Here is a 24,899-nt window from a genome sequence, read left to right as displayed (position 1 = left end):
CAGTTGAGGAGGGATTATTTCAAGAGCCTGGAACAAACTCCCACAAGAAGCAATAAACACTTTAAATATAATTTTCTTTTCCTGACACACTTTGACCTTTTTTTTGCTAACAAATATAGCATATATATATATATATATATGGGGAATTAGAATAACAAACTGCATTTGACAGTGAGCCCTTGCTTATTGAAATCTGGGACAGTGCTCACATGCAACAACTACAATGAACACCATAGTAAATATATTTATTGACTTGGTAAAATTAGAAATTTATAGCAGTACTGTAGAGTAGCTTACAACACTTAGATAATTAAATAACATTATTACTTTTTGATAACATGGTCTAGATTACACATTTTTCTTGTGATACTTTTACAGAACAGATCAACTGCATATCTTGTACAGATGTTCTGAAAAACAATCTAGTTGGGGAAAGGGCATTTAGTGCAAAACTAACATTCAACATTGAAAAACAGTGCAAAAAGCACTACTGAAAAATTTACAGTAAGCCAGTAATTCTCACAGTTTGCTAATAAACCCACAAAATTTTTTTTCACTTTTTGAGTGTGTTAGGCCTTGTTTTGAAGTCATATTATTGCTTCACCAGTAGCAGTGCTGTTTCCAGAGAAGTTAGAAAGGCAGAGACCTCCATCTATAAAGAAGAATTTTGTAATGCTCTCTTAATTCCTGTATGCCTTCTCCAGAGATATCATTACTGGATTCTTTAAACTACTAACCTGCTCCTACCTAATGGAATTGTTAAAAACTGTATTTTAAATATGTGCTTATAAAACAGTTAAGAGCTGTTTTGTGAGTATGACTTGGGTTCTTCCCAAACATAACAGTCAAAGCAGTTACAATAAAAAGTGCAGAAGAAAATTATTAAAGATTTCAATTTTACAGTTTGAAACTGACTGTGTTGGCAAGCAATTTTCTCTTAAGCTTAATAGAAAAGCTAAATTACTGTACCTGAAACTTGTACTGAAGGTATCTTCCAGTACATCTTTTGACCATAATGCAAAGACTGGACAAATCAAATAATGACTTAGGTAAAATAAAAAGGTAAGAACTAGAAGGAGTTCTCTTGCACTAAGGCTGTTTGTCTGTGGCCCTGAAAGGCAGTTCTGTTCTTTTGAATTTTGTTAAATAAAGATACTCTGGCTTTCAAGAAGAACATAACTCCTAAAGACAGACTTGACCTTTTCTTAAAGCTGTTTACTGTATCAGAAACTTACATATAAGAACTTGAAAATGCCATACTTTTCAGCCAGTTCTGTCATATACCACAGCTAATACTGCAATTAAAATAGAATAATAGTGAAACTGACCCCCACCAAAAACACAGCAGGTTTTACGTTTTATTTCTGAAATGCTGATATACACCGTATTAATTACAGTTTTTTTTTTAAAGTTATCATATTAATGAAATGGGTTTAAGTTTTAATATAATGACAAAATTAAAGGTAGGAAGATAATCTGAATGTTGTAACAATTCTCAGTTGTCACGCTAACATCCAGGTAATGGTGTTTCAGTCTTATTTCTGGCCAAGCTGGGATAGCTAAACATGAAGAGACAAAAAGTCATTAGATTGCTAATCTTATTCTTTCAGACAAACTAATATCCAGTTCATACAGCAAATATTTCTGTCTTATAAGCTTTGTTTGTCTCTGAGAATCAAAAGTCTGCTGGTAATAGAATATTTAATGCATACCCTCAGAGGAGAAGACCTGAGCTTCAAATCTTCAGATTTGAATGCATCTCATGAAGTAAAGGTACAGTGTACACAGTCAAGACAAAAAAAAAGTTAATTAAGCTGAATGAGGAGTTAAAAGCTAGCAAGTACCATTCGTGTCCTCAAAGTGCAACAACAATTAATTTAGTTCTTTAAAATGTAGTTTTGAATAATCACTTATTCTCATCTTACTAGGACATAAAACCATAGGTGGTGACAGCTACTGAAGGGCTGCTATTTGCTGACCACCATGAGTAATTTTTATTTTGTATCTGTATTGCAATGAGGCATAGAGAAGTAATGATGTTTTTAACAGTACTAAAAGACAGATTTTAGTATAGGTATGGACATCAACCTCCCACTAGGCCAGTACTTTTATATCTGTATATCTATAGATATTTATACACCAGCACAAAGGTTTAAAGATCTTGTAACTTGAAAAAGTTGCAAGAATACCCTGGAAAGACATGCTGTTTGTGAAAGTTCCAAGAACTGACTAATTTTTTTTTCAGTAGAATTTATGTAAAGGCAATTATTATGAACTTGTTCACCTGCATTACCTGTGAACTCACATTGATAACAGGCCTTTAAGAGCGAATTATAAATAATGACTTGAAAACCCCACTTCAAGCAAATGAAAATAGGTAACAAGAACATGTATTAACCTCTCACAGATTAATCTGGGGGTTTTTTGGTAAAAATCCATGGAGACATAGAGTTATATAAATTGATTTACAGATAAAGAAGTAATAAATATTGTAGAGATTATCAAAGTTACCTACCTGTTTTATAAACTGTGTAGCATTAAAAAGTTCACTGCAGCCATACAGGACATGTTTGCCTTGTTTACTCTACAAAAGAGAAGTCCGTAAGAAATCAATTATTTAACAGAGTAGCAGAAAATTAACAAGTGGTACTTTTTTAAGCATCTACAGAAGGAAATTAAGGGATATACTAAATTCTTTTGCACAAAGCAGTATGCTAGTCTCCTCTTGGAGGCTCCCTATGGCTTGCAATTTTGATGACACATTTTCAGCATGTTGAATTGAACTTGGACAATACATTTATTTTAAGGCACAATCTACCTTAATGACAATATAAATATTTGCTTTTTGACATTGTGAGGTAGTCCATTCTAGCACAGAACTACAAATAATTGGATTTGAGGGCTCCTCTTAATTCTTCTACAAAAAATCCCCCGAATGTCAAAGCTGAATGAACATTGCTTCCTGTTTTAGAAAGTTTTAAAATACTTTCTCTGTGGTTTCAGAGGCAAACTGGCAAAACGGACAGTGCTTAGAAAAACAAAGCAGTGAATAAAATCTCTGTGGTATCTGCTTGCAAGAACAGAGCTGTTGATTTTTCTCTTTTTTATTCTGGAGGAAGACTGATTGGATTTGAGAATAATTAATAAGCTACATCTGTGGAAACAAGAGATGCTGGAAGTCCACCACATGGAAAAGCAAATTTTGTTGGATAAGACTGTGTCACCTGGGAGAGGCACACAGGTTTCATTAACCTTCCTTGTTTTCTGAAGAGCAAAGGGCTAAGTGGAATAAAGGAGTCTTCCCCCTTGGCAGGTCATCTCCCATTGCTCAAGTACACAGTCTGAGTGGAGAAACATACAGCACCCCTCAGCTGTGACAACTGTGATGAAAAACCTCTGTTCACAGGTTCCAGAAGAAGAAAGAGTATGTTCAACTTCTCACTCTCCATAAGATCTAACATTACCATTTCCACAGTTTTCAGTTCCTTCTGTCCTCTCCATCTATGAAATGACCTCCTGTTTGCCCTCTTACTCCTCTGAAACTTCAGCTTCCTGCCACTTTTTATGAATTGCTGAGTGTTTAACTTGTCATCGCTCAAGTGCCCTGTATATACACATACACAGCAAACCTCAGCTCTGTCAGCATGCAGCTAGAACCAGAGAAGCGAACTAACCTCTAGGGAATTCAGAGACTTTTTCAGTAGGAAGTAACAAATACTCATGCTACTGGGCATCTTTTGGATTGATACAGTACCTAAAGTGGCTTTGGGTAGACTAAGGAGCAAGCTAAACATTTGACAAAGCACTCTGCCACAGGCAGATGCCTCACTGAATTAATTATCAAGGATAGTGATGAGTGCTAAGCCAAATCTAAATGATTTCTTTAATTTACATTCCTCTTCCTATCCTTTCCCCTCTCCAGACCAGCTCTGTTCCAAAATGGCTGCCTGTTACAGGGAGAAACTCAGCACACATGTTCTGACTTTGCATTCTTCAAGATTTACCTGGACATAAAACTCTCATGTGCTTTGTAGAATAAATGTTTTCCAATGATTAATGCTCCATATTTATTCTTTTGTGTGAAAAGCCTCAATCCTGTCTACCAGAGGACAGGACAACTGTACTATGAACAAGGTTAAGATCAGGAAGAAAGAATAGTAGGCTGCTGCTGGTAAATAATTTATTACCTTCTTCAGAATTTTACTAAGGTTACTCCTGGAAAAGTGCTTAAATAATTTAATTACTGGAAAGTGCTTAAATTCCACTCCTGCCTCCCAGGAACTGTAATGATTTAGGTATTTGTCTCCATCCACAGATTTTTGGTATACATGTGTTCTGCTAGTCCGGCCAGTTGGAACCAGAAAAATTAAATTGTTACATCAGCATTACACAGTTGGTTACATATTTTCTTCCTTGTGTATATGACACCTTGTATGATTTCTACACAGAATCAAATGATGCAGTTTAACAAGAATGAGCTTCTATTAACTCAGTACTAAAAACTTCTAAATGTGGTTAAGTAATAAATGCTTAGATATTGATGCCAATCTGATATTTGCTGTAACAGATAGCATAGTATTTGCATTATGTTGGCTTCTGAAACAACATACTTTATGCTCAAGTAAGACTGTCATACAATCAAATGCTGTTATCTGCAGGTCTGAGTTTGAACTGACTCCATATTGCCAAGTTGCATATGAAAAAACACTGGGGTATTTCTTTGCAAGATTTATGAAAACTACAGAATTCTAGTTCCTTACTTTCAAGGTTATGAATCGCTACAGTTGCTTTATTTAACACCAGCACAGGAAAACTACTGACAGGACTCTAAAACAGGTTAATTCAGTTTGCTACATCTGCTGACAGTTTTCAACAATGTTGGTGTGTATGAACACAAAATAAAAGAGAATGCAGTTTGTTTACTCAACTCCAAAGAGCAACATGAACAAAATACCAGAAACAGTAAGTTTTTGTTGGTCTGAACTAGTAATCCACAATTTCTACTTACATTCTTTTTTTCCCAGACTCTGTATAGAATAAGGATGTTAAGGCTAATTTCATAGACTTTGTCTTCTAAATACTAAATTTTACAGAAAACATGCTCTATCTGGTTTCTATCAGTAAGTTAAGGACTACAACTGAGAGAAGTACACATACCTTTATGTAGTCAATAAGATTTTGATATTCAATATAGTTGCCTCCTCCAACTACAAATACTATGGCCTAAAAGACAACAGACACATTATTAGAGTACGCATTCAAGTTCTTCAATTTCAGTAGCGATACACCAGATTGCTAAACCTACAACAAAAATCATCACTATCACACTGCAGTCTCATAAGAACTGGATAGAGAACCACTGCTTCCTATCTGAAAGAAGATATTTGAAGTTTTGGTAGGATGCAGAATAACAAGCTGAGAGCTTTTAGCATGTTACTCTCCTCTATTAAGACATACTTGATACATATACAGTTTCAACATGTTCCTTTTTTTGTCTGGAGATGTCTCCACTGACCACAGGAAGAGTTAAAATATTTCCATGGATGCTTAAGAAACCATTTGGGCCGTAAATAAAATAGTTCTGTCATAAAGAAATACACTTTTTCATTATTTTTTCCCTTCCCACCTACTACCAGAAATAATTTATAGTATTACAGGTAAAGACCACCATTATTTTCTGGGCTGTGTCTAAAAGAGAACAATTCATTACTAGAAAAAGGGGACTTAATAGTTGTATTATTGTTGTTAGCATACATTATCCAAAGTTGTTTGACCATACTATATGACTTTTGTATAGACTTTATGTTACTACTGACATTTTTGGTACGACCATCTGTAGCCATACATATATTTATGATACCACATGGTATTTCTTTAGTTATGGAAGATAATTAGGACATTTCATGAGAAATCCGAGACATTTTATATTGCCAAGGCAAATATTTTGCTTATGAAACTTGGTAGTAAGATCAGATATGACTTTTACTATTTGTAAATACTTATGTAGAAAAATACTGAAAGTTACAAGCATTTATATGAAATGGTAACATTCATTATTTTGCTTTTTTTGTTTAATTGCAGAGACTCTTTAAAATAGTCACTTAGTCACTTAGTGGTCAACACTGTAGTTTAAGGCTGGACAAAGGATTAAATCTACATTAAATCAGCATTCTGAAAACCTGGTCTAAAGATGGGGGGTTTAAATTGCTCACTCAATTACAATATTAGTAAATCCCTGTTAATTACCTTCAGAAGAATTTTCTATATTTTTTTCTCCAGTATTAATTCATGCTTACATAGTCCTTTGAAGATGAAAAGCTTCAGAATAACAGCTAATGATAATTTATACCAGATATAATTAGTCTAAGTTCTTTTTTGCAAATAAGACCTCTCATTTTCTTAATCATGATCATCAAAAATGACTGTACTTCAGGATTTATTTATTTTTAACACATGAACATTGAAAAATAATTTCTACATGACTTACCTCCTGGAATGGATTTTTATTTCTTGGAACTGAGCTATTAAAAGAAACATAAAAAAACCCCAACATAAATTTCATTACACATTAATAGAAATATGCAAAATACGCATCATGTACCCATCATGTTTACGGACTACTATGTAATATTGGACAAAAATACAAAATAGAACAGTAACTGCCTTTCTGCATTCATCCTCCAGGTATTTGATTTAAATGACAACAATCTTCCATAGTTTAAAAGCTCTAACTACAGTGCTGTTAGGAGCAAAGACAATGAGTAAAAAATGTCACCAGCATTAGCACAATTCATGGCACTTAGAAATCCTGCCTCCTGGAGTCCTAGCTAGGTAAGCCAGTCAGTTTGCAGTGCCTGCAGACACACTTACTAATGCTTCCCAATCTCAAAAACTACTATAGGCAGCAGTTATGTAAGGATTAGATTGATTAAGGGAGGAAGAAGAAAATCACAAGTTTGTGTGGTACAGACTTCTCTATCTGAGTACACAGGCAGGTAGAAGGGAGAGTGGGAGAAACCTCCCTTCCTGCATCACCTTGCAGCTTCAGAGGGAAGGGGAAAGTGAAGAAAAAGCTGTGAAGGGTCAGTCTGCTCTCCTGCCCTTTGCTCTCACAATACCACTGCCCTCCTGCCCTGTACTGGCCTGCAGCCCCAGGTAGTCAAATACATCTTATGTTCTAACATAGATTAAAAACTGCATTCTCCCCTTCAATTTACCTTTTCCCCTATTTCAAGACATTTTCTCTGAGTGACCACGATCGACTGACTCAACACAGATTCCAGTGTATCAGAAAAATAGGTTTCAAAAGGGAATGGCTCTCTCCACAAGTCTGTCAGGAATACTTCAGACTTCCCGTAAGTAGAACTGTTACCCCAATTCTTGCATCTTTTGAGTATGATATGACAAATCCAAATACATTTTGGGTCATCCTCTCAGAGGACAAGGCCTGTTAATACTTGAGATAGGCTTTACACAGGCTAGAAAGATACTGTTTTGCTAAGACTGAATTACAGCAATGCAGTTCCTACTCTATTTAAAACACAGTAAGTGGAAATGCCAGTATTTCTTAAAATGGGAGTAGATTAGAAAATAAAATTAGTCACTTTTAAATTAAATCCATTAATTATACTATTTGATAGCACCTTGTCAAGACAACTAACCTATGTTTTTATTGTCTATGTAATATTTGAAGGGAGAATTAGACAGACCACTATGAGTTTTGCTATCATGCTCAAATATGATTTAAGGAACATAACTTGAGTTTACATAAAAATCCAAAACAAGAAATTAAAAGCTCTTCCCTATGACGATTATTATAGCTACACAGAATGCCACATTTATAAACTGCTGTAAATGAATATTTCTACATTGTTTAAAGCAATGTAAGAACTATACAGAGTGGAGAAAAAAAGTGAGAAAACCCTTTGGCTTGAGTGAAATAAATCTCTGCAAAACATCCACCAAAAATGCTATAAAAGCATAACAAAACAGTGACAGTTGAAATCAAAATGAAACATAAAATACTAGCACTTTTCTGATCATTTCAAAATTTGCTTATCTTTGAAATGATATAATCTGTAATACTTTTCAATAAAACATACATGTCCACTTACTTTCCATGTTTCAAGAACAAAGCAGAGACAGAATTTTCATGCAAATAACTAAAACCAAGCCTGAACCTACTTTATCCACATTGATCCTGTAATAAACCGGTGCAACTAAATGAGATGATTGTTTTCCCACAGGTTCGATGACAGTTATTTTTAGAAGGTATATTAAAATTAAGTATCTTCTCTGTTTCTAGGATATTAAATTAGGTGAGACTATCAGACAGTTATTGTTTAAAGATACAAAGCAAAATTAAAGATTACTGGTGTAATTCCTCTTCCTCTCGTATACTGGCAAAATAAATTATATCCAAGTCTCCCTTCACATGCACATGAACATAAAATGCGCCCCATCCTATACAAAAGTAAATGAAGTCAACTTTTAATCATTTTTTTTAAACATATTAACAAATTATTAAAGAAGGGTTGTATTCAAATCAAAATAGTAACTGTTTAAAAAGTGACAAAGAAATTTCTATGCACTATCCAATGACTATTTAACTTAACAGTGAGAACTCACAGAGTTTCAAAGAAACCAAGAAGTACAACTATGAAGAACTCTAACATCTATTATTGCTAAATATTAAAGCACATTCCTGTGACTAAACTGACGTACATGTTAGCATTTGTTTTTTTAGATTTTTTTTTTCAGTGTTATAAAAATTTATCTGGTTGATCCAAGTTCCCAATTGTGAATTTCTTCAACACCAACTGTCTTGACTTGGAATTAATGACTAAAATTAATTACTAGCAGTCAGCAAGTAAAATAAAAATAGATTTTGTTAAGTTAGTCTTTTCACGGAGTAAAAGGAAAGAAGCAAAACTCACCTGTCACTGCCTCGAAGCATCTTGGGGTCAAAATATCGGTAGTCATCTGTCTCCTATTAAAAAGTATGATTTTATCTCAAAAGATTGGAATTTTGGCTTATGAATTTTTGCTTGTATATATTACATTAAACATTACATTAATTGTTCAAACCAGTATCATTTTCCATCACATCATTCTACGTTAATTGTGGTATCCACTAGTATTTATAAAGTTTGTACACAACTGAACCAGTACAGAATAAACAACAGTGAGAAGCTATGAAGGGTGCTATTGAGCTTTTTATTTCTGGTTCATCTAAAATTGACTATCACATGCTTTCCAAAAAATACACTGGTTACATAATAAATCCCAACAGAAAGACAGTATGCAGAAAGAAAAATTAAGTTGTTACCAGCTTTAGAGGAACACCGATGGTTAGTTATAAACACTATAATTTTCCAGGTTATGGAGATCTGCTACTGATTTACCATTATAAAATAAAACACTTCTGTGGCAATGAGTGCTAAAGACAAGACAGATCAAAATCTGCTACTGTTATGTAACTTATCCTTCTCATTTCATGATTTATGACTACTATTAAACCAAAATTAAGCTCTTGAAGAAGAAATGACTTCCACAAGAATTTGAAAAGTTTTACTGTCTAAACTACGCAAAAAATTTCTTCACACAAAACAGAGAGGCACTTCCAATATTTTTACTGGCAACAAGCAGGATTTTTGCCAATCAGTATGGATGAAAAACAAACTCCTTAGTAACTCCTTCTGACAACTTCTTGGCTTTCTCCTGTTTCTAAACTACATTTTTATCCAGGTACTGTGAAGTTCAGTTTGTCAGTAAACTGCATGCAGAACTAAGTTGATTTCATCTGTGTGCTTACATGCAAAGACCTCTGAGTTTTGATGATTCTGTAGAGCAGAAATAATACTTCTTGAGTAGTAGACATATTGTCTGGGGAATTTACTAGAGCTCACAAAGCATGACTACCTCTAATACTAAAAAGTATTTAACATACATGTGGTGGTTACACAGAAAATAAATCTATTTGATATTACAAACTTTTATGTAATTACAGAAAATAACTCTCTTATCTTGAAGTTTGGCTTTTTTAAAAAAATAATTTAGATCTAATTTCAGACTGCATCTCCGTAAAAAGCTTTTATTTGCTCCACTGGGAATTTCAACTACTGGAGTCTGCCAGCATTCATGATTTTGCAGCTTCATACCTAAAGGTGGTATAGCGACTCTGGGGTAATGAGAGAGCTGGGAATGGACAGATATTGATTGACTAAAATTGAGAGGTATTTGAGAAACCTTTACCTGGGATAAAGAGATGCACTTTTTCTGCTTATTAGAATGAATTACAGATTAATAACAGAACTAAAAATCAGAGTTAATAAACACATGACAAACATTTACTCCTGAACGTATTACTGCTGTGTTTTTTCACTGTGGGCTTGTATAAGTAGACACACGGCATGTGGTAAAGCAATAGAAATGTGATAACCTAGGGATTTTTTGTTGTTTTTGTTTAAACACACTACACTATTCCTGCTGAAATCAGTGCTGAGGGGGCAGGGAAAAGAAGCCCCACTAAATTTTATTTTCTTTAAGATACCTACTCTGCCAGTAAAAACAACTGTATGGCGCTTTCCTCACACACAACTGAATTGGTGACTTCCCTAAGCAATTCCAGAAGAAAATGAATACTTCTGAGAATATAAACTTAGTTTTCAGTATTTCAAATTATAATAGGAAAAGACCCATGGAAATGTCATTGACTTTCAGTCTGTATTTGTTTTTCTGCAGAACCTAACAGGACTAGTTTGGATTAAGGAAACCTGCTTTCAGAATTTTTCTTTGTAATGCATGAAAGGTAATCCTACAATAAATCCTACCTAAGTTTGAAAGGTCCCATATACACTGAAAGGGACAGTATTAACCAAAATACAGATTCATTAATATACATCACAAATAAGATCTATCTACTTCTTAAGTCAATACAAATGTACACACTGTAGTGACAGAGGCTAAACCACTTTGTAAAGGTTTACTTTTCAAAGACTGTCCTCACTCAGTAATCAAACCATTTTCTAGAAGATCCTTAGAATAATCTCCGTAAGTCTATAGCAAATGATGGTCAATTTCATAACTATGGATTAAAATTTGTGTATACTTGACAATAAAATTTTTTTTGTTTGTTTAGGAAGATTTAAGGTTTTAATCAAGCTCTATTTAATGACACCAGAACAAAGCAAGTATGTTATTAGTTTTATGAACATTTGAACATATTATTTTTCATCAATTATGAACATATTATTAAAATACAACCTTAAAAGCAATTGCTTAAAATCGTGCTTTTAACAATAAATATTATTATTTAAAATATCCACAAGTAACTGATTACTTTTATGGTCAGCAAGGAATGTTTCTGAATACATTTTTCAAGAAAAGGTTAACTATAGTTAATCTAGAAAAATTAAAAAAATTGCAAGATGGCATTATGGCCCCTAAGAACTGTTCTAGCATTTCCTGCTTCTGAAAAACTTGAAAAGCATGGGTGGCAAGGGTGTAGACTTATTTGTCCTTGCTGGGGAGACAAAAGAAACGGCAGAGACAAGCAACACACAAAGTAATTTACAGACAGCCCCACAGAGTTTTGCACAGGATACCATTCTAAATAGGTTTAAGATTTCAACTAACAATAATATATGTGAATGTTTGTGGTACAAGTTGTATTTACATTTCATCTATTTCCTTTACTGTTGCAGTTAATATTTAGAAAATAATTTACATTACTTACATTCATTGTAATAATTGTTTGACTTCTCAATAATCTGCTCTAATTTTGCATTAGGCCTTTTATCTGTATGTACATTTCACACACTGATTACCGTGGTTAATAAGATTCCTAGAACTACAAAGGAGATTTTTTTCTGTGTTGTAAAAAAATAAAATCTTGAACTTTTTTACTCTCTCTTTGTGTTTTGCCTGCAGTGCAGTAGTTTTCTATTCTGGGGAATAGAAAAGAATCCCACACATCAGAAGATGAACAGAAGCCACAATGGTGTATTTCCACACATTGACCTTTTCCAGATACAATTTCACTTCTGTTGATGGTACAGCAAGTCTAAACACATTCCACAATGATTCTCTGGCTTGCTTCTTTTAGCTGAAACTTACTCCCAAACTTGCTGTCAGTTTTCCTGCAGGTTAGGAGAATCAGTCTTTAGGGATTGCCTGGTCTCCTACGACTTGAAAAGTGGGACTCCCTGCTTTTTGCCATGAGTATCAGTCTCTGCCATGGCAGTGGAACAGGAAGCTGCTGACTGACAGATGGCCCAATCACTGCTTTTTTAAGCGAGAAGATCAGTGTTCCCTCCAAATTATCAAAGTGCTGGTAGCTGTTTTCTACTAAGCAAAATGTGAAAAAATCAAGTCAGAAAAAAACCTCATATGACTTGTAAACTTTTCTAATTCAACTCCTAAACTTGTAGCCTGAGGAAGCTAATGTTTACTTTTTAAAAAACTGTTTAATTTTTCACCTTCTTGTAAGTTATCTATAGTTTTATTTCAGCTTTCTATGGTAAGTGTTGTGGGTGACCTCTGCTGGCTGACTAAATAAAGCAAGCCCTGTACATTCTCCAAGTCTTTCAAACAGCAAAAACAATCCACTAACACTGGAAACAGTGTAAATGCCTTTGTTTGTTATGAGGAAGTAAATTATCTGCTAAGAATCATGACGTATATCATCTATGAAGTACAGTTTAAGAAAATAAAGGATTACTTGCATGTTGATAATTTTCATATTTTACCATTATTTTTCTCTCTGTACATACAGTTAATACCTGAAGGTGAAAGTGGACTAAGAAGAATGTTTTAAATCTACTAACCAGTGTGAGATATTACAATTGTATGTCTCTGACTGATGCTGATGGCATTAAAATAGGAAGATTGATACGATGTGGCAAACATTAAAGCTTTCTAAATGAGGAGATTTTTTCTAAGAGGTGACTTTTTCAGGACAAGTATGTGCACAGGTTGGTTGTATATAAGGAACAAAATACATGGCAGGAAGAATGCCTTCATGCATAAACACTCAGGCCTACTTTTAGTTGTAAGTTCTAGCAAATGCCTTGATTGTGTCAGTAACATGTAAGCATTTCAAAAATTTGTAACATATGAATTTAAAATAGTCTGGGTAAATTTTCACAGAAACAAGGCAAGAAGAGGACTTTTCTGACAAAAACCACCTCTGCTTGCAAACAGAATGACTGAATCAGTAGTAAAATATTTTCTTCTGCATAGCAAAGTTTAAAGATGCGGGAAATGTAATTTTCCCTAACACACCTCTCTGTAAATACTTCACTTCTGAAATTGTGCTCTTTAAAAAAAAACCAAACACCTTGACACAAAGAAAATTTCAGTCCACAGGCTAATGCAGAAATTTAGGAGCAACAGAAGCTCAGTACAACAGAAGTCTAATAGAAGCACAGAATAGGAAAAAGCTAAAAAATATTAGTTCAAATGAGACACCATAAATTGCCATTGTTTAGAGACTAGTGAAAAAAGTCTTATTAAATAGTTATGAAAATGGTTCTATTCTTGAAGTACAGCATGATTGGATTCAACTGCACTACCATGAAAAAAATTAGCCATAGCATATTACGTATCAGCTTTAAGATTTCGTTTGCCCCACCTCTCTCTGTGTGAAGGCAATTGTACTCACAGGGTTTGACTTCATCTCCATAAGGTTGTCCAAAATACGTGTGACTGGCAGATTCTGTAAAACATAATGTGTAATTAATGGAATGCTGAAATGCTTACTAAGAACTATTCCCAGTCACATTATTACTTACGGAAGAGTTTACAGAGCATTTGAAATATTATTTTAAACAGTTTTCCTCTTATGTTCTGTAAAGGTTAAGCTTATTTATTATCACCTAAATTACTTTTCTGTAAAAAAATGCAAACATTTAAGGAGCATATAGCTAGGGGACAAAGATAAGACATAAAGTGCAAAAAAAGTGTGAAGATAAGAACAGAGCCGTATTTAGCTATTACCAACATATGCAGACACGATCAAATATGAATTCTTATTAAAAAAAATACTTTGCAGTTAAGGAAAGAATTTTAAAGCTGATGCTGATAATTAAGGGTGTAATTCTAAAATAGAACTAATGTTATCAAAGAAATGGCTAAATAAAACAACCCTGGCAACAAATGCTTGGATAAACTGCAAAGGAATGAACTGGTGAAATTCAAGATTACTGTTCTTATTTAACACGAAAAATGTCACCTTGCACGAAATATCTGAATATTAAAGAGTTAAACTTCTTCAGTTATAATAAACTGAGGGTGAGTTTACATAGCAACAGGATTGGAAATGGGTCTTGACAGAATGTATCAAAAGAGGACATTCCAAAGGATGATCCACATATTACACTGAAAAACCCATGTGAATCCCTGAATTAATGAAGGAAAAAGAAAAAGTTAGCTTTAATAGAAATACCACAGACCTACACTAGGCTTACAAATATGAGGAAGAATGGCTTTTCATCTGGCTATCCTAAAATACCTGGAGAAGAAATTAAAAGCCAGAAAAGGCATATCCTGGAAACATTGGCAAATCGACTTCTTGCTCACTCAGAATGGAAAACAATGCAAGCCATTTTGTACAGAATAATATTAACTCTTTAAAGCCACACATTTAAAGAAATGACAAAATGTTTAACACAGAAGAGGAGAAAGTCTCCTCGAGAATATAATTATTTTCTATTATTACAAGGAACAGTTTATCTGAAGAGCTCTCATAATATATAACACACAGGCAAGCTGCATATTTAAATTTTCCTCAATCATATTTCATGATATACCACTGAGTTGTAACTCTGCAATGCACCTAGCTTATCATATCTACTCATAATGAAATTCCTGCAGAATTAACTTCATTAACTACCCTACAAAAGTGAGACCCCATTTTTAAACTTTTATGTGATAGCTGATACCTTTCATGTATAAATTATGTCTATAACAGGCTGAATAAACAAACAGTGACAATGATAAGATTAAGTAGGTCAAAAAGACAAACCTTTAGTTAAGATTTCATTTTATCTAGTTCTGATATGTTGTATTTCTAATTTAAATTCTGACTCTTCAACTAGGAATTACAATATGATGAATGATCTTTTTCTTAGAAATCTTGCTGTCAAAATATTACAGAATTAAGATTTTAAACTGTAAATAGACATTTATTTATTGCCATCTGATGAAAGTACATATTGGAAAAATGATGTGTCCTCTACAGAGAAGCAGGTTTCTGGGAAGCACAACTCAAAATTCCAGCTACAAGTTACACAACCAGTTTCTTTTTTGTTGTTGTTGTTTGTTTTCTTTGGGGGGTGTACATTTACATGCAAGTTATGCTCAAAAATATTTTAAAAACTTAGGTGAATATTTGAAGGTGGTCATGTCATTATAAACATACTTGTATTTTCCTGCACATTACAAGATTATGGTTGCTGTACATTACACTTATATGGGAAAACAAGAAATGTTTGAATTGTAACTAAACAGAGAACTAACACTTTCAGCCTCTTAATCACTCCAGAATAGATTAACTTAATACATGTAGTTCTAAGTAAAGATACAGATAGTTAATATTTTTTTGTTTATGAAGGTCTAGTCTACTTTGAGTATTCCAAAGCTGTTCTTTTTATAATGCTGGAATGAGTCTTAATTGCTACAAAGAGGTCTTCAAAGAAAATGTGAACATTATTTGTCACTTATCTGAAAACTGGAAGTTACAAAGTGATAGATCTATCCATAAGCAGAGATTTATGTTTACTTGTTTACTGTACAATGAATTTTATTAATATAACAAAGGTACTGAAATTTCCAAATCTTCACAATACTCATGATAGACTTTTTAATTTTTTTAAACTTACTTGTTGCTTCAGTACCAAGTTCTTCACTCCTTCCATTACAAACTGTGATCCTGTATTCATAACACGTGAAAACAGACTGAAAAACCAAAATAAAGATGATGTGTAGGACCTTTTTAAAAAAATTTGTATTCTTAAGCTTTATACTGACATCCAATTCCCAATAAAGTCAATAGGACCTAAGTACTAAGTAACTCAGTTTGTCATAAAATATATTCCTCACATCACATGGCAAGCAAGTGTATGGGAATACACCTGTAATCTACCAGATGGATCCTCACCTATCAATGGGAGTCTTGGATTCTAGTCTTTAATCCACTGAACAGTTTATTTCAATACTTCAGTAATGTAAGGATTGGAGTGCTCCTTTCAAGTGGGTCTAATCACCAGAGTTAACAGAGATGCTGAGCGTCTCCAACAAACCAAGCAGCAATTTTTCCAAGTGAAACAGCACTGGAATTCTCTGTAACCATACCACACCACAGATTCCTTATGACAGTGATGGTGCATTCCTGAAAGGAGAGCTGGTAATGAGGACTGAAATCCTCCGAAGAATGGAAAGACCCAAGTCCGATATCCTGTATGGGATATATGTAACTGTAGCACAGTTCTTGTGTCTTGAAATAAATAACTACACCTTTCAAAAAGCAGGCAGACACTCAGTCCAGGAGTCTCCAAGGAAATAGCACTGTCTTCTTGCATCCCTGACAGTCTCCAAATCCAGGAGAGAACTCATTTTCAATATACAGGGCTGTGCTTATCTTCTGCCATTGACTGCTTAAGGCTCAAAGTGATGGCTGTCATAGATCCAGTTCCTGGTGCTGAATTCTTCTCCTGTGAGAGTGCATTTAATATGCAGGTGCAGAGAGCACTGTATTAAGATAGTTTGTGAATTTAGTCCCAATCCTTTTATTTTCCTCTCTGTGTGTACTACACACTTTTAAGGGAAGGTAAGTGCTTGTAATCGTCTGTAACTTAAAAATTTTACAAATAGGGAGATGTTTTGCTCTGGGCCATGTATAGCACTAAACACACTTTCGGCACTACTAAAATAAGATAGAAGAACCCAAAGGCTAACAGAAGATTAATCAAAAGCCTACCCCAAAGGTTTAGGTGTAGTGTTTCCGTAGCTGGTTGGAGCTGAAGCCATCTTAGTGAAAGCCCTGTGAAAGCAGGGATAGAAATCAAGAATTTATCTCATGGCACACACTGCTGTAGAACGTTCCACTCTAGTCATCTGAAAGTGAAAAAACCTCTGCATTTCAAACTCTTGCAGGAACTATTTATTAAATGCATCCCTTTTGCCTACAAATACAATAGGAATTAGATTTTATAGTTAAAAGACAAAAATTTCATTCAGATACCATGTAAAACTAGAATAACTGATATACAACTCTTTGGTATGAGCAAAAAAAAATGTTGGAGTCTGAGCTAGCACAACTTTTCATTTAATTCAGTAAGTTGTTTCTGTCCTGGCTCATTAAGGGCACTACTAAATGTCATATTCTATAGAGTTCTGGCACTACTGGAGTTTAGTTTCAAAATAAGATTTGCATGTATTACCATAACAATGAAAGGAAAAACTTCTATCAAATGAATGTCTAAGGATAATTTAAAATGTAAGAGAAGTAACACGTAAGTCCTGAATACAATGCTAGATTCTGTGAAATTACCCAATTAGCCTCATAAAGGACAAAAAAGAAATTACTTACTTCCATTGTTTTATGTAGCTCAAAGGAGCGAGATTACAACCTGCATCCATCAATGCTTTTTTGTACTGCTCCAAATCAATCTGAAATCATAAAGTGGAAAATTACAAAAGGTTGAAGCTACTCTTAAATCCATGTGGAAAGACAAGATATTCTTATCTAAATATTAAATAACCAGTGCAAAGTTACAGCATTGACCCAAGTTAAAAAGTAATTATGAGTCTTAATCTCATTGCCTACCAAGTACGGAAATATAACTTGAAATAAAATTTGCCATGAGTAGATCTCATTAAACTGAACAGTGTTTGTGGAATTAAATCCTGTGGACTTTCAGATACGGGAACAGTCTTTCATACTAGCACCAACAGAATGCTGGTTTCTGTACAATGTCAAAAGAGTAAACAATAAACAAAGGAGCTAGTATACATTTACACAGATAATTTCTATTCATCTAATCAAACATTTTTTCCATCAAATAATGTTTCTACAATGTAAGAATTTTCCTTGAAATTAATCATCCTAAGTTCAAAAGAAATATGAAGAAATTGTTTCCTGAATTATTCAGATACTGGCAGATGCACTTCTCCTTTGTTCATCTGCTAGTCAACTGACTCAATCATTCTTGAATATATGAAGATAGAGTGAAATGAGTCGTATTTTCATTCTGCTTTATCTACTTCAATTGAGCAGTGGAGCAGAATAATAGAAAGCATGCTAAGATGTGTCTTGCAGTAACTCTGATCTAAATATGTCACAATATAATATTCCTTCTTACTAGTCAATCGTATCCTTTGAAATGGTGGCTAAAGCTTTGTGAGCAGATTTCCTGGCGATACGACAAAATTTATTTGAAGTTTTAGTATTTCCTGGCATTTCGTACTTCCTTTTGCAAAGAAACAGAAGTATCTACTTAGTGCTGAAATGCCACAGAAAAATCCCTTGTGGTACATTCTGGTGTTGGAAGCTGTAAAGAACATAGGTACCTCTGAAGGTGCCTGAGATGAGCTTATGTAATAGATGAGAAATAATCGCATTTTGTCTTCTGGAGTTCCCGCTGCAATAAAAAAATAGAAAAATTAAAAACTACAATTGTAACTATGCTGCCACATTAATTGCTCTTCAGCAGCCACATATATGTACATGCAGACCTTTAGTTATGACAGCAAATGTTACCTATAACCATGGCCTTCTTCAATATAAAAAAGAAAGACATACAGCAATTTTATGAAGAGTTGCGTTAGATGTGTCATTCTTTCTGAAAGTTTTACACTTTCTCCTTTTGTTTGTAGTAAATATTATTATTGATATAACATCCTCAATAAGTTATGTAGAGAAATTATGACTTATTTTATGTGGAGATTGCAAGCATTATCTGGAAGTGGGTCCATGAAAAAGCAGACTAAAGAAAAATCATAGAAGTAAAAGCCATAGCACATTATTTTTTAGCTCTACAACTTGCTTACACAGTTCTATGGTTCACTGTACTGAAACACTTGAGGACTGCAAAAGCACTTATATGAACCGCTGGTCAGGGAAAAAGCCCCGATCTTCCAACTTGCTTTCAGAAAGGATTTTACTTCCTAAATCCTCTTTTGTTGAAGAAAAACACTTCCCGTTCTTGGGAAGCACTATTGATATGCAATCAAAATTCATCTCTCCAGATCAAAAGGTTGATGTAGCCATTACTTAGACTACAAACTACTACACCAGATTTTGAACACCATCTTTTTTTTTCTAGAAGAGAATCACTGTTAGTAAAGACAATAGTTTCAAATGAAGTTTTCAGAAGTACAACATCTCAAAACAAACACTTAAAATTAATTACAAAAGCCTGATAATTTTAGTGCAATGTTGTACAAGAATGAACTTTCTTGCACTTGGGGGTAAGAAAATGACTTTTTTTCCTGTTTTTCTGTTTTGTTTGTTTTGGGTTTTTTTCCTCTACTATGGAATGTGGATCATGTCAGCAGGAGACCATCTGATCTAATCTGCAACTGTTATTTAAAAGTCAGCATATATTTAGTCTGGCAGAAGTTAAGAGTAAGCGCTGTCATAACGAACATTTATGACTTGGTACAATCTTCTCTGGAAAGTAGGTTTTACTAACCCTTACCAAATACCAGTAAACCAGAAGATCAAGAACTGAAGACACTTTGTATTATCTAAATCAAAAGCCAACTTTCAAGGTAGAGATCCACCTGGAATTCACTTAGGCAAAAAAACCTGTGATAAACAGCTGCAAAACTCAGGCCAAGTGCCTGTCAAATATTCACTACTTTTTTCTAGACTACAGTCTGAAGCAAACTGCTAAACATTCTGAAGAAAACTTGGCAAACCTAGAACATACCTATTTTATTTTCAATTGAAAAACCAGCAGGCAGCCTTTAGTTCCCATTTTATCACCACTCCAGGATACAATAATATCCATGAAACTGGGAGGCAGCTAATAGTCCTGAGTGGTAGATTAGTACAATATGGTAACAAATGGGAGGTTGAATCCTGAAGCTGTTAAGTGGACACATCTAAGTGCTTTCATGAAGAGCTCTGCAGATCTCATCGTCCACATGACAAATATCCCCACACATAATGCCAATAAATAGTTCACCAGTGGAAGCGCTGGAAGACTTGATGTATTATTCCTTCAAAATGTTTTCTGCTGGTGCTTCTCAGTGAATCACAATATGAGGCTGGACAGTTTTACAAGACAGCATGCCTGGAAATAATCACTGATTTAACTTAAATCTTCTTCTTATATAAACTTAAACCTAGGCAATGCATATAAAATGCTAACATACTAGTGTGAAAACCTGAATACTTGGCTTATGAAGAAAAACTCTAGCTTGTAAATCTAATCTTGTGTAAAAACCAGGAACCTTGCTAATAGGAATGTTGATACGATACATCAGGCTTGGAAAACAATTTGCTTTACACTGCAATCTAAAAAGGCATAGAAATGTGGATTCAGGTAAAAAGTAATTGATCCAGTAGGATATACAAGCAAGCATAAAATTTGTTTTCATATCTAATTTTATGCAAACATAAAAGCTGAAATCAAAATAGTACACGAAACATTAATTCTGAACGTGGAAAAGGACTAGTTTGTATTGATGCTTAAAGAAAGTACAGATTATACATATTCTTATTAGCTTCATATAAAAAAATGAATGTATGTACTGATATACAGATTGATGCCTGACATTAGATTTTCTGAAAGTTTATTAATTTCTAGACATGACCCATTATGAGATGTTTAAAATTTTAGCTCAAATTTCTACCAACTGTGCACTATTTCTTCTATTGCCTTTTGATTATATAGCATGGACACTATTAAAAGATTTCTGTAGAAAGTCAGCAGGATGTATAGATACTCTTTCTATAAATATGAATCATTATACAAACTCCAAGCAGGCATTAAACCCAGTATGTAGCTGTAAGACTACACACATAATCATGCAGTAACAAAACTAAAGAGCACACTGGAAAAAGAGCAGGAACCCTGAGTCTCTAAATGTTTGAGGTTTGCCAATATAATTGCCAGTATGCTGACAAGTCAGAGATAATTTAAGTTTTACACTTTTGCTCTGCACGTTATTTTGCTCCAGCCAACTGGTATCAGATCATACTGAAATCTGTCAGAGGGTTATGACATGTCAGGCTGTAACAGATTGAAAGGAGAGCTGATGTTACAATACTACAAAAAGCTGGGAAGTCATTTGGGTCTTAGCCTTTCACAGAAAGACCCTCAGTGACTCCTGCTAATAGAGAACCTGAGTACTCCTGCTGTGCAATGCACTGATATGCATGACCCATATGTGACACAGAAGCTGGGATGCATTGCTCATGCCCTTAGATGATGAAAACAGACATGCCACAGCTGAATCAACACATGCAAAGCTTCAGGTGAGTCCCAGTGAATTGGCCAATTTACATCTTGCGTCCCTTCTCTCCACCTTGTCCCATTCATCTTCTTCCTCACACAAGCAGGAGCTCCCTACATTACAGCCCTTTGATCTCATCAAACTCTATGAAATTTTCATCGTGTTCGTGAGGTATGTGTATGTTATAAAACGTGCAGTAGGATTTAAAATTAGTATTGTTCAGACCACAGAATGCCATGCTATACTCCTAAATACTGGAAAAGCACAAAAAATATTTTGACCCTAAAAAATAAGGAGTTAGGAAAGGATTTTAGTGGAGCAGCAGAAGTTGCTAATATTTTGGATATTACTCAACTGAAGTACTAAACTCTCTAGAGTTTAGTTCTTCAGTTGATTGCTGAAGATCAATCAAAAGCTGTTTTCTTTACAAGTCTTGCACAGGTTGTTCTTTACCAACCCTGAAATCTAAGCAGGTATAGATTTATTGTGTATCTTAATAAATTTTATACCAAGTTCAAATTTAAAGTACTCACCATCTGGGTCAGAAATCATGTCCAGAAGAGACTTATCCAGAGTGGATTTGCTCATTATTTTTTCCTCATATTCAAAATACACATCCAGCTTTCGACTCTGTTTAAGAGTAAGCGTTAGGGTTAACATCTTAAAACTGTGAAAGAATATTTATTTCCTCTTTTAAAAGGTACGAAGTTTTAGTTACAAAGACCGTTTTAAAAACTTGATTTTAAAATAAATTATCAGTAAAAGTGATTAATGCTTGCATTATAATTAGCTCTCAGAAAGTTGATGGTTATTTAATTATCATACTAAAAATGAAAATGCAAGTTAAGCAAGGGGTGTCTGATGTGAATATTGAACTGGAAGAGAAGCTTTGTTTTCAACTATGGCTTTGACACAGCTGAAAACTACATGCCATCATATACATTGCTATGCTGTAAAAGGAAAAAGTAATGGTCAAGTGAATATTATGTCAAATTTGTTCTGAACCTCCAGGCTCTCAGACCACAAGACAATTATTCAATGCAGATAAATGTGGGAAATTCCTTTATACATTAAGGCATCATCCCAAGGAAACACTGGCAACTGCCAACTTGGGCTGGTACTGAAATACTAAGATCAAAGGCTTGCAGTAGTTCACTCACATCAAAGATGGAGAAGTTTATAATCAGATTATCTTGTTAACACAAGATAAAGAAGTCTCTCATTATACAATGACACATCTAGATGCTGTGAAAATCCTTTTTAGGGAGGATGGCACAGGGACTATAGAAAATTGTTGAGGCAACAGCTTTATGGAAGACATCACATGGCCATGCAAGTAATGACTGCATTGCAGCACATCTGCACAAACAGACAAATTTTGCACTTATTGATCAAGATCTTACAAGCTAAAACCAGAAAAATGCAGTCCAGAACTTATTTTAAAATGTTCCATTACAATGCAGATCATTATGCGTGTTTGAACATTAAAATGCAGCATCACAACAAATGTTACAGCTACTCAGCTTACAAAACCTGTAAGTTTTAGTATCTGGTAACTAATTAAATCCTTATGTTTGAACACATTCAGCTATGTATTGGCTCAAAAAGGAGACTGGCAGAGTGGACCTCCATCTTGCTGCTTTGGAAGTGTGTCAGCTCCACATCGTACCCCCTGTGAGACTGAAATGATATTGCCAGTGAGGCAAGAGTTACCTTGCTTTTCTTGGGTTAAACAATTTGAGAAATTTTGCCTGATAATGCCAAAGCATTTAAAACTGCAATGGCACCTTTTATCCAGTGAAGTAGTCCTTGCAATGACAGTACATAAAAACTTAAGAAGTCTGGTTTTCACATATTTTTGAATTCTACTAAAATTATTCCTGAGATCACAAATAAGAAAATTAATTTTATAAAAGTTAGTTTACCTGCCCCTCAACCCCCCCAAAGTACTTCTCTAGCCTAGGGATATTAGGATATTTCACCTTCTGAGTACTGTGAATTCCTCAAAAAAAGAGCTAGAGAGGAGAAAACAAAGTAAAATGGTATGAATTACATGGATATTTTTGTATTGAAAGCATTTGGCGATCAGCTCATGATGCAGGCAGCTATACAATGCTTCCATTTCTCAGTCACCACTTACAGAACTCCTCGAGAAGATCAGTTACTTGCAGAGCAACAACTTAATTTAAAGCTTTTGCGGATGCTTGTAATTACAGCTTAAAAAGTAAATTACCATCGAGAGTGCTCAAAAATGACCCCCTGCTACTTTTAGGGGCAGAAGAATGTCTTCTGTTGATTGTCATAGTGACTATGACTACATAGAAAGTGCATGAATGAAAAAAAAAAAAGCTCGAGCTTCTTTCAAGCTGTATTTACCTTGAGCTTATGTTAGAAGAGTAGTTTAAAGCCTGAATAGAACTGAACTACCAGCCTTTTCCCAAGTCCTTACTTCAGATGCAATTTGGTATCTGGTAAACCATCTGAGACCTCAATTCTACAGCATCTTGGAGATCTTCTGTGTTATAGTTTCCTTAGATCTTTCTAGAGACATAAAGCAACTGCAAAGAAATGACTACAATTTTTTTAGTCTTTCCATTACATACACTTGCTTTTTCTGTTTTAAGTACATTTGTATCTTGTTATGTGAAACTAAATTCAATGTTTTTGAGTTTAAAATATTTTTCCCAGACAACAGGCATCCAGGAAAAAAGGGATTGTCTTGAAATGTGGACACTTGATCTTATAAAGTCAAATACAATACTGTTGAATTTGGCAAAGCCAGTATTATCTTAGCTGGTGATCTGTTTACAAGAAATTTATTCAGATGGCATGTAAAAATGTACAACATAAAAAGATTCCCTAATTCCTTGTATTTGTTTACAGATCAACTGCTAAATAAAATTATGTAATTCAAACATCAATTACTTTCAATTTTAAGAACAGATTCACAATTGTTGACTTACTTGGAGCACAGGTTAGGTAAAATTCTTCTCAGCCATGTGCAACTTTATGACTGTTTGACTGTGACTGCTGAACAAAACAGATCAACAGCAGCAAAGAAAATTCACTGGTTGCATGTATGTGCTATACTTTGAGCCTAAACTGAAACATTAATGATACAAGTACACTCACTCTCTTCAAAAACTTTGCACAATTAATTCTGAAGTGTGAACTTAGCATTCTTTGGGAAAAAAACCCCAAACTGAAAATCCTGAAACTTCAGGTCCACATTTTTTTTCTATCCATTTTGTCTGTTTTTTTCCTATCCATAATAGGGACATCAGAAGTAAGCAGCAATATAAAACTTTTGAGACTGTTTCTGATGCAACAAACCAAAGAGATGGATCAATATAGTAAGTCTATTCAGCAGCTTCTTCACTAGATAACTAATGAAAGTTACTAGCAAAGATGCTAATTAGGGCAATATTTTTCTT

At 34.3% G+C, this 24,899-nt stretch overlaps 1 protein-coding gene across 1 annotated transcript in view; it reads right to left on the bottom strand.

The window, feature by feature from the left end:
* Positions 1-441: 441 nt before the first annotated feature.
* SCFD1 (sec1 family domain containing 1) overlaps positions 442-24,899 on the bottom strand; it is a 52,555-nt gene continuing 28,097 nt past the window's right edge. The window contains exons 15-25 of the mRNA XM_082284516.1: positions 21,999-22,095; positions 18,571-18,641; positions 17,591-17,670; positions 16,979-17,041; positions 15,882-15,957; positions 13,664-13,717; positions 8,937-8,989; positions 6,488-6,521; positions 5,158-5,223; positions 2,516-2,584; positions 442-1,559 (exon numbers count right to left, since the gene is read on the bottom strand). Of these exons, the coding sequence (XP_082140642.1) occupies positions 1,536-1,559; positions 2,516-2,584; positions 5,158-5,223; positions 6,488-6,521; positions 8,937-8,989; positions 13,664-13,717; positions 15,882-15,957; positions 16,979-17,041; positions 17,591-17,670; positions 18,571-18,641; positions 21,999-22,095 (687 nt within the window). The 3' untranslated portion in view covers positions 442-1,535. The remainder of the gene's footprint in view (positions 1,560-2,515; positions 2,585-5,157; positions 5,224-6,487; positions 6,522-8,936; positions 8,990-13,663; positions 13,718-15,881; positions 15,958-16,978; positions 17,042-17,590; positions 17,671-18,570; positions 18,642-21,998; positions 22,096-24,899) is intronic.

Source organism: Coloeus monedula, assembly GCF_965178545.1.
Source record: "Coloeus monedula genome assembly, chromosome: 6".
Taxonomy (NCBI): domain Eukaryota; kingdom Metazoa; phylum Chordata; class Aves; order Passeriformes; family Corvidae; genus Coloeus; species Coloeus monedula.
The sequence above is the reverse complement of the archived record's forward strand: the minus strand, read 5'-3'. Positions and strand labels throughout refer to the sequence as shown.